Source organism: Tasmannia lanceolata, unplaced genomic scaffold (assembly GCF_043159265.1).
Source record: "Tasmannia lanceolata isolate RefF3 unplaced genomic scaffold, GAP_Taslan_0.1 ptg000054l, whole genome shotgun sequence".
Lineage (NCBI taxonomy): Eukaryota > Viridiplantae > Streptophyta > Magnoliopsida > Canellales > Winteraceae > Tasmannia > Tasmannia lanceolata.
In genome coordinates, this window is record NW_027518731.1 from 1,179,848 (window position 1) to 1,191,460 (window position 11,613).

An 11,613-nucleotide genomic window follows, 5' to 3' on the forward strand; every position below is an offset into this window, starting at 1 on the left:
GTAGTGGTGTGAGTAGTCAATAGGGAGGAGACAAGTGTTGGAGTTACCTGGAACCAGGGGCGGAGCCAGGAATTTGCTCTAGGGGGGCAAAGTCGCAAAGAAGGTTGCTATAGCATGTTGAGGCCCACCATTTTACACTTCATGTTTGATAGGTAGGGCCCGCCATCTCCCCGGACCGATTCATAAGGTGGAGCCCACAATTTAAACCTCAAATTTTGATGTAGTAGGACCCACTATGCATTGCCCAGGAATATTGGTGATTTTAATAAATTCCAATACCCCCCACCCAAAGAGGATCACTTTCTCCTCTGAAAATCCTAATAATATTCGAGATTTTATATTTTGCGTGCACGTAAAGTCAAGCATTTTTCAAAAAATACTATGGGGCCCACTTCATACGATGATCCAAACTGTTCATTTATTGGGCCACGACATAAATAGGTTGCATCACGTAAATCATCTCCGTAGGATGATCCTAACCATTCAATCTATAGAGGTTTCTATAGCGGTCAATCCCATTATGGATCGGAGGGTTAGGATCATCCTACGGAGATGATTTACGGGGGTACGGGCGTGCAACCTACTTATATTGTCCGCAACAAATGAACAGTTTGGATCATCTTATGAATTGGGCCCTACTGTTTAAAAAATACTTGACTTTACGTGCATACAACATATAAAATCTCATAATAACTAGTAGAGAGTTTCACAGGGTGTGTGCCAATATAGTCCAGTATTTTTCAAAAAGTATTTTACAGGCCATGCCATAGGATGATCCAAACCGTCCATTTGATGAGCCACAACATTAATAGGTTGTGCCCAAAAATTCATATACATGGGATGATCTTAGCCCTCCAATATATAGAGGTGTACATCATATTATTTTCCCACATAAATTGGTAGGATCATACTACGCAAATGAATTTTTGGGCGCAACCTATTTTCGCCTTGGCCCATCAAATGGACAGTTTAGATCATCCATTGGGCAGCCTGTACAATACAATTTTTCTAATACGGGCTTACACCATGTAAAATCTTGTGACTCCCTTACTCAAATGGACGGTTTGGATCGTCTTGTGGTTTACTATTTTTCAAATACGAGCCTACATCATATACAATTATGCAGATGAGGTGCGATTCCCCTCAACAAATCAGTTGAAAAGAGAGAGGGGGCAGTGATTGATATTGAGAGAGAGAGAGAGAGAGAGTTAATCTAGGTGGAAAAAGGGCATTAATAGGTGACAAATCCTATAATAAATGGAAGATTCCGGATAGAGTTAATCTAGGTGGGAAAAGGCATTAATTTAGTTGGCAAAATCCTATAAGATAGGGAAGAACCCAGATTTTCATAGAAGAGGAGCAACTTCATGAAAAAAAAACTTAATCCTATAGGCTTTGAAAATTTTCTGAATTTCAGGGGGGGGGACCCCCCTTGGCTCCATCTCTGCTGGAACTTGCCTCGTAGAATAGTGGTAAGTAGTGTTTGGTTGTCAACCTTGTAGAGTAGTGGTAGGGAGTGTCATTAATAATATATATAGAGAGAGCATGAAAAAGCATCATTCCCAGTAAATCCAAGCAAAATACTACCTTTTTTGTTGGTTTTGTCGTGGATTTCTTTGGTAGGAGACAAGCTAGGGTGACACATAGGAGACATCCTTTGTTGTCGCTAGGGATTTAAATGCTATACTGGCTACCAAACAAGGAGGTTTGCTGACGTGGCATCCATATGCCAAGTATAAGCCACCCTAGCTTTTGTACAACCAAACAAACCCATTTTTTCTGATAGAATTTCGACGGATATGATCTACTCATCACCGACATCGCATTCACACCCTCCATCATCCTCTCGAGATCGGATCAAGGATTGTTCTCAGTTATCCATTCAGATCGATGGATTGATCTTCATCGTATCGAGCCAGATTTAAGCGTATAGTTGTTATGGATGGACGGTTGGATCTTGATCAAATGGTCCCACACATGATAGTTTTTCGATCAAGATCAAGATCAAGTAGTGATCAGCAACTATGGAACTGAAAATCTTTTGAGACATATTTATCAAAATCTCATCCTTCCGATGTTGATTATTTTGATATCTACACCTCCAGTTTTGGTCCCACCCGCATCGCATGATCCTATGCCCTTGATTGATGATGATATCTTTACAGATTTATCTTTAATCAGTTGGTTCTCTGCGTTGCCTCAATCTTGTGATTAGAAATTTCACTTGGAATAAAGGAGATAGGGCCCACGAAGTCGATGACTTATTAAATCAATGACTCGGCCAGTGGCTAGAAAATAAATAACGGTCAGTATTCATCTAGAACAAATCTACAAATTGAAGGGTTAGGGTGGATTTTCCTCCATGGCTCATCGATCCATAATGAGGGCACCCCCTTTTGTTCCCTGGGCCAACTCCCTCTAGTCTATTTATTATGACTACCCTTTAACACAACAAGGTGGTGGCGCAAGGAAGAAAAAGAGGCGAATATATCATTTCCCCAGAATGAATGGTTTGGATCATTGAGAAAGTGGCGAATCCAGATGACATTGCAGCCATTCCAAACTACCCAATCGGATGATCCTGACCGTCCGGTGAGTGTAATTCTCAGTTGCCAGCCTCCCCCATATAAAGGATCGCCTCGTGGATGGTCTGGATCATGTCAACATAATGCGGGTCCGACCTATCACAGTAGTTCTCACTGTATCTTCCCCAAGAAAGCATAGTTTTCCCCTTCAAATGTTTCATTGATGACATATTTTCTACATGTAACAGCATTTCATCATGAAAAATCTGTGATCATATACATAATTAGGATCTAAATGGGTCTGAATTCTTCCTGGGTTTAATACTGTGTATTAAAAGGTTTGGCATGTTTGAGACTTTGTACAATATCTGCCATGGAACCAACACTAGCAAGGAGAGAAACTAGCAAACAAAGAAAGCTCAAGCTCTGCAAAAAACCCCATTTGGGCATTCCCCTCTTTATCTTAGCCTGAGCCATGTACATTTTCACCGGAAAGTAGACGGTCAGTGGCCAGAACGATATAGCACCGAGGAGTCCTAATATTGCATTAAAAAAGGGCAATAACATGGCCACCAATGTCGTGAAGATGATGAAGATTGATCTCAAGATAACCTTAGAGAGTGTGAATTTTAAGGAATTTTCTTTGGTAAATGGTAATCTTAACAGGTAAATGGTGTGGATGAACTTCGCCTCGGGCCAATTCGAGGCAATTGACTTCTCGATTGAGGCAAAAATGGGCTGTGAATACACCTGTTATTCAACAAAAAGCAGTTATTAATCAGTGTCAGATCAATAATTCGGTGAGGAAAATGTTCAAAAAAAAAAGGAAAATATTCGGGAAGAGTTTGGAAAAAATTCGGGAAAAAAATGTGTTTTCTGTTTATTACTAGTATATGTACTATATGTTGTACATTTTCCATTAGGTGTTCCACATTGCTAACCTAGACTAATTAGGTTTAGGGTTGGGAAGTGATATTTATGCCCCTTTTAATTTCTAGGGACACCCAGTGTCAATGTATCAATGACTAAAGGAGGGCTAATGTACTTTATGTCAAAAGAATCAAGTGGGTTTGATTGCCACGTACATTGGCACTGGGTGTCCTTGGTGATCAAAAGGGGTGTAAATATCACTTCCCTTAGGGTTTTCTAATTAGAATTTAAGGCTAATTAAGGTTAATCCCAATTAAAGGTCTATTATAAGAAAGGGTTGTAGTGCAAGTGAGACCTAATCCTAATCTCCTATTTATAAATAAGAGTAGTAGCTTAATGTGAGCAGCACACATAAAGAAATTGGTGAGTACACACTAGGGTTTTCCCCGAGTGGTCCCTGATCTACCAAGGCAAGTCATAGATTCATCGAGACATGGGTAGATTGGAAGATATGTCTAGTGAGCAACAGATGGTAGGGTGTTCACTGCGAGTGTCTTCAATGGTCGGATCACACCCATCTCGATCTGTTCATCATGGCCGGATGTACAATTTGTTTTCCAATTAAGAATTGAATTATGCTAACATACCTATACTTATACTTATTTACACGACCAAAAACATATTTAGAATAAGAGTTCAGTTTCACTATAGTGGTTTATCAATAACTTTCAATCTTGCACGACATTTACAAATAATTTCCCAATTTGTCCAGTTTCATGTTTAGTTTGGAAAATATGCATTTAATTCAAACATATACAGTTCAAAATTTATTGAATCGTTCATGATCTTTTATTGGATAATATATTAATCAAAGTATGATGTAGAACTTACCTGGTAAGCTCCAACAAGATGGATTACAATGCAGAAGTTGGCTAAGTCGACGAGCCAAAAGGGCTCATAGAATCCGAAACCAGTGAGGATGTTGCCGGGAGCGTTGGATCCAAAAGCGGCATATCCTATGCAACCCAGAGATAGATAGAAGATAGTAGTGATTCCTATTCCATATATTGTTGCCTTCTTCATAGTTTGGGTTTCTGATGGGGGTGATTTCAAAGTATCCTGCAAGAATTGCAGTGAACACTGTAATTTATATATTGTTAAAGGAAATTACACAATTTTCATGGTGTCTAGTCAAGAACTATATATACCCCAGATGGTATCTTATTCAAAATTACAGAGAAAAAGGAACATAAATGTGATTGAGAAAAAGGAACATAAATGACTAATTTTGATGAATAGACCATGTTTAAATTATTGTTTAAAATATAGAATTTTGAGAAGGTAAAGCAGGATTAGCAATTACCTGGATTTCGATCAGGACCTCAGCAAATGTGTATGCAAAAGCAATGTTTCCAAGAGCTTGGAGAGTATGCCATGTCTTATTGGATGAAGATAAATGATTAGTACTTGCCATAACTCCTGTTGAACTCCCTTTCAAGTCACCATGAGAAGCCCATTTAGCTATACACAAACAAAGGCCAATGAAAGAATACACAAATGACATCAAAGCTGCCACCAAAGAAAGCCATGTTATGTTCTCCAAGTTTGGGAATTGAGATAGAAGAACTTGCATCACCCCAAATAGTATCATGAATAAATTTCCAGAACCTCCACACTTTGCATCATGTCCATTTTTATGGAAGCAATTTGATCTCCTAATTGCTCTGTTTTTATCGAGAAACAAAAAAAACAAGAAGTTTTCAATGCCCTATAGTTGTGAGATTACAACTAACAATTCAAGTAAATCAACATTACAAATAAAAAAGTCTATGTGAACCAGGTGAATGATTTTAGTATGAAATTTTCCAAAATGCTATAAAACCCAATGAGAAAAGTTTTTAATAAAGTGTGGAATGCCATCATTAAAACAAAGGATTGCATCTATCATTTCCCTTGACATAATACAAATGTCTTACTCCATGCTTCTTGTAGCAGTTACTGTATAGCCAACCATGGCACCCCAGAGGTTTACATATTGTGCTATCCCACACATAAGAACGCTTCTTGGACCTAGAACAAAAGCATTTAACATTAGAAAGTAACATAAGTGATCTATTTGCCCCTTTTTCTTCCCTGGGCCAGCCCTCTCTATTGTATATAGGACTACCGTTTTACAGTACAGGAGGGTGGCCGGAAGAAGAAAAGCTTATGATCATGTAAAACAGGAGTGTGTGGATTTTATTCAAGATAGATGAGTTTGGGAGGCATGGACAAAATGGGTAAAGGCTTGTAAAATAGGAGTCTGTGGATTTTATTAAAGAATAATAAGATGGTTTGAAGCTGTCATTATTCCTTCAATCCAAACAGGGCTTGCTAAGGTTTCAAACTAGCACTGCCTCTTTTTTTTTAACAAGTTGTATTAATTAGACTTATCCATGTAGACGAATCCAACTAGTGTCAGGATTAGACTTAGTCAATTTGAGCCGGGTAGATCCTTTCACCTTCTACATGAAAATTTTCTAAAGAATTCATTAGCCGACCCAATTAGTTTGGGAAAAAGGCTTAGTTGAGTTGTGTTAATCATACTAATATAAAAGATTAATTTAGAATATCAAGATCTTCAAAGAAAATTAAAATACCAAGATATGATCTAACGGCTCCCATGTAGGTGTAATTTCTAGTGCCTGTGACCGGATGAGGAGATCTGTAGCAATCTGATAAGAGAGCTGAAGTGTAAAAGGTGACCCACGCAAACCAACAGAGAACAATGGGCCCCACAATCCAGCCCAATTGAGCAACACTCCATGCTAAAGCAAGCACCCCTGACCCTATTACCGCAGTCACAACATGTGCGGTTGCTGATAATAGAGTCCCTAAACACAACAGAATCAAAATTAAAACAAGAAATCAAAGTTAGCACTTGTAAACATGTGTCAACATAAATGTGTATGTGAGCTCTACCATTGGTTGATCCGCCCATCTAATAGGACCCACATTGGATATCCAATGGTCCATAAATCACGACAATTGGACAATCCTAATACCCAATTAAATGTACTTATTGGTGGACGATTGAGTTCTATGTGTGGTGACGGTTCAGGTTCGATATGACCGTAGGGTTTGTCCACTAAGATCCTATCATATGGATGATCTAGATCATGTGAACCGTCAATTTGTATTCAAACCAATCAAATGGCTAAGATTGTCTATTGTAAAAGCATTTGAGATATTCTGCGATGGGAGTCAACTAATAGATGGTCGTAGAAGGTCCCACCATTCAAGGATCTTAGAGTGGTAGTTCACTGATCGTGTGATCTTATTGATCTTATAAATGAGCGTTAGCGATTAATCCGAATCATTCACCAATCTCTGTTTATTAGGAAATAATTGGATGGTGACGCCATTGATCCCCGATCCAACGGCGGCCTCTTAAAAGGTTGGCTGCCGTTGGATCAAATCAATAAGCAAAGGGGAAACTGCCATCGATTGACCATGGGCCCCACACCCATCACAACATTCATCTTCCCAAGGATACCATATAGAAACACTATTATTATATATATATATATAGAGAGAGAGAGATGATATAGGCACGACCATATTTTGTCCTATTTGCTTAACCATCTTGACAATTCTCAAAAAGCTATCAACACTCAACAGCTAGGATAAAGCATATGGGACAAGTTGAGTTGGTGACGATTATCAAAACACAACACGCTTGTGCCTATACCATTTCCCTATAAATATATGGGATTTGCTAAGCAATTTCATTGAAAGCCATTTTGCCGCTCACATTTGGGGCACAATCTATTGAAGTTGTAGCCCATCAAATGGACGGTTTGGATCATCCTATGGTGTGTGCTGTATAGTACTTTTTGAAAAATACTGAACTATAGGGGGCTTACACCATATAAAAACTCGTCCATAGATATTATATATGGTGTACAGTTCCTCTGCAGATCGGAGGCCTAGGAACAGCCTATGAAAATGATTTTTTGGACACAACCTATTTAAGTTGTGGCCCTTAACACGTTTCTACACTAATTTTTGAAAAATACTAGACTATACAAGCTCACACCATATAAAAACTCATATAAAGCCCATGAATAAGATGGAAGTCTTGAGACACTTACCTTCTCTTTCCTGGCCATCATCCTCACCCTCCTCTCCTACTCTTTTCTCCAAATTCATTGTCTCTCTCTGGAAAGGCCAGAAGAAATGATATGGGATTTTCAGAGATGAGTAGAGACTCTTTTATTGAACAAAAAAGACCCACAAATTGTTGCAAGTGATCACACCATATCGTTCTACTAGCTGCTTTATTGCTATTGTGAGCAGTGACGTGGTTGATCAATTTATGGATCAACGTGGAGGCAACTACAACCGTAGGATCCAGGAAACTTTTGAATGTGGTGGGGCCGCATGTGTTTCCCACACACGACAAGTTTCCTACGAAGATCAGATAGTGGTTCGTCATGCTGAAACAGAAAACACCCATGTCATTAATTCTTTTTACATTACACTCCTCGTTTTGATATTGGCAGCCTCCTTTGTTTCAAGAGTAAAGCACGGCTCAAAAACTTCTCTGGTTGTCCACTGATGGCTCGTTTGGAACTAGGACACTAGGACAATCCTCAAACAGGAAAAAAACATTTTAAAAAAAATAAAAATCAAGGGCTGCCAGTATCAAAACAAGGGAATGCAGAAAATTTCTACACCATGGTCATTTTAGTAATTTGACCAACCATGTCATGATGTCATCTAACTCCAAATGCAAAATATGTAAGGAAATATTAAAGGGCACCTGGTGATAATGGCACTCCACATTCTGCTTTACTCTTTCTTAGTGTAAAACATGAGGCTGTGTCGCTGATTTCATAAAATTTAGGGGTTTTTGCAAAAAGATTCTCCTGTATTTGCAAAAAGAGTCTTCTGGTTTGCAAATATGAAAATTAGGTCACGTTATTTGGCCACATTCTACAAACACCCTTTATTAGCAGCATTCCATTTTAATTTATAAAAAGATTAAAAATACCTTTTATTACCAAACAGTAAAACAAGTTCAGCCCTAAAATACAATGAGCCCACATTGTTTGGGTGATCAAACCATTCATTTGTTGGGCTCTAATGTAGATAGCGTTTGAGCAAAAAAATCTTCTTCATGGGATGATCCTGACCCTCCAATCCGTGGAGGTTTCTATTTTGTTCCGTCCATTTTAAACCTCTACAAATCGGATGGTTAGGATCATCCTATGGAGGATATTTTCTGGGCACACCCTATCTAAGTGAGGGCCCAACAAATGAATGGTTTGGATCGCCCAAATAATGTGGCCCCAGTGTATTTTCGGGCTGCATGGGCATGCATGGCTGTCCATCATATAATTTCAAACATATTTACTTTACCAAACACACTTACTACTAGAGAGAGAATCGGAGAAGCGAAGAGGAAGAAGGAAAGCACTTAGCCAGTTGCGGCGAGGTCGCACTAATCTTTGTTACTAAATTGAAAGTAAATTAAGGTTTTGGTTTTATTATTTTGTCTTTGTTTAGATAGGACGACCCTTGATTTCAGTAGGGTTTAATGCTTTGTCCGTTTGGCATGTGAACAAGGCCATGTCAGGCGCCTTGTAATGGCCCACCAGATCATCAGTCTAAAATAAACACACAGTGTGTTTGTACGTTGTCGAACAGCTAGAATCATTTCAAAGAGCTTCCACTGAAGGCCCGTCGTCCCAATGGTCATAGTGCTTGCCACATGATGGCAACCCTGATTGCTTTCTACCTGTCTGTGACACCTTAGAAGTTCGTAAAATTGTCACCGAGAAATTATATGATGAGTGGACGTGCAATCGCATGTTTTTCAAAAAGTACGGTACAGCCCACCGATGATCCAAACCGTCCATTTGTTGGTCCCCAACATAATTAGGTTGTGCCCTAAAAATCATTTCCATAGGATGATCCTAACCCCTCCCTCCTTCGATATATAGGACTGCACATTAGATCAGAGGGTTAGGATCATCCTATGAAAATGATTTTTGGGGCACAACCTATTTACATTATCGAGAAATTATAAGATGTCCGACCATGATAATGTAAAGGGCGGCTAAAGACAAAACCTGCAGCCTTGGTTTTTGAACCAAAGAAAAGTCGGAAAAAAGGGCTTTCTCTTGTATTAAAAATCAAGGGAGAGATGGTTTTCTCTCTCCGCCCTTTATAATCTCACGGTCGGGCATTATATAAGTTCTCTACATTATGGCCAAACAAATAGACGTTTTGATCATCCTATATGCAGTACCGTACATTTTGAAAAATACGGGTTTGGTAATTTGGGCAGTCGGCCAAATGAGATGACATGTGCAAATCAGCAAACCAGAAGACTCTTTTTGCGAAAATATCGTATTTGAAGACTCTTTTTGCCGTATTTGGAGACTCTTTTTGCAGAAAACCTAACGAAGTAAGAGTGCCGTTATCAAAATACGGTAGTAAGGATATCAGTATCTCGTATAAATGATCGAAATAAGATCTGATCACTCCCAAAACCGGACGCTTTCGCGAGTTTCAATAACCGCTGTGAAAATATAAACCGCTCGATGCTAACAACCCGCATTTAAGCAGGAATCTTAGCCGCCCATCTAGATCTTAAACTCTTACGCTTGAGGTAAGCTCTCAACCATACATCATGACTTTGAAGGGGACCCGAACTCTTTCTATAGATTCATTAGCGTACGTAAGCTAATTGATATATACACACAACTCAGTCAATGATACTTGAAAACGCCCAAATTTTATTACTCGGGCAATTTTACATGCTCTGTGGGCGTGAAGTCCAATCATTTTCAAAAAGTACAGTGGGCCCCACTTTATTGGATGATCCAAACCGCTCATTTGTTGGCTTAAACGTAAAGTAAAGAAACAAAATTATTCTTTAAAGGCAAAGAAAAACGTTAAGGTGGGTGAATTTATCCTCAAGCAGTGAACCATTCTCACAGAAACAGTTATGGGGGATATCATTTCCCAAAATTAAAATGTAAAACTTTTTGAGACTTTACAGTCCCCATTTCTTCACCACTGGTGGAAAACTTGAAAACCTCGATCGCTCTAAAAACCCTACTAAAGTCCTACATGTGGAGTCCAAGACATTCTAGAGTGACTCACAATCCACTGGACTTCCTTTGAGTGACCCATAGTCCAGGAAGTTAGGAAGTTAGGAAGTTATGAGTGTATTTAAAATCCCGCTCGACTAACCCTGCCAAGAGTTCTCATGGGCTGTTGACTTGTTTCTATTGAGAGTAAGTAATTGCTCGCAACTTTCTTCCGCTACAAAAATGGGGAAGGAACCAAAATATTATCTTCCAATTCCAATTTTGTTGGGAAAGCTAATTAGATGGGAAAGTAGCACCACGAGAGAAATTATATGGTGGGCTGCCATACATGCTTCTGCAACCCATAAATACAGTGGGGCCCACATTGGTTGGGTGATCCAAACCATTCATTTGTTGGGCCATGACGTCGATAGAGTGTCTCTAGAATGTCTTCTCTAGATGGTGATCCTAACCGTCCGATTTGTGGAGGTTTAAAATTGACGGCATAGTCTAAAAACCTCCACGTATCTGAGGGTTAGGATCGTAATATGGTGATGATGCTTCGGGCACACCCTGTAAAGTCCGGGCCCAACAAACGAACGGTTTGGATCATCCTATGAAGTGGACCCCATATACTTTTTGAAAAATACTATACCTTACACTCAACTGAACTGAACCGAACCGAACCGAAAATTCAGTTTCGGTTTAACCAAACCGATTCAAATTTCGGTTCGGTTCGGTTTAGACAATGATAAATGCACCCCTTTTCATAGGAAAATGATAAATGTGCCCCTTTTCATTGCTTCGGTTTGGAGTGTTTCGGTTTCAGTTTGGAGGTAAGCATGTTCGGTTCGATTTCGGTTTCGGCGTCAAACTGAACTGAACCCTTGCCACCCTTACTCACACATCATATAAAATCTCTTTCATTATGCAATTAGTTTTTATTTTTAAAATTTATTTATTTTAAGAATAATAAAGTGTAAATCAAGATCACCCTTTATCCATGCCACGTGTCGAACCTGGATCATATATTTTCCTTTTATCATGATAAAGGGGAATGATATTTTTATCCCCTTTATTTCCTCGGCCACCCCCTTTTAATGTATTTATGAGTTATGAGTTATGACCACTCTATT

General features: G+C 39.1%; 1 protein-coding gene across 1 annotated transcript; it reads right to left on the reverse strand.

The window, feature by feature from the left end:
* Positions 1–2,329: 2,329 nt before the first annotated feature.
* On the reverse strand, positions 2,330–7,671 carry LOC143864787 (amino acid permease 6-like). The gene is made up of 6 exons (XM_077375617.1): positions 7,529–7,671; positions 6,035–6,268; positions 5,372–5,465; positions 4,759–5,119; positions 4,287–4,514; positions 2,330–3,275 (listed from the first exon to the last, which is right to left on the reverse strand). Exons 1-6 carry the CDS (start codon positions 7,584–7,586, stop codon positions 2,844–2,846), a joined length of 1,407 nt encoding a protein of 468 aa, XP_077231732.1. The 5' UTR covers positions 7,587–7,671; the 3' UTR covers positions 2,330–2,843.
* Positions 7,672–11,613: the final 3,942 nt, after the last annotated feature.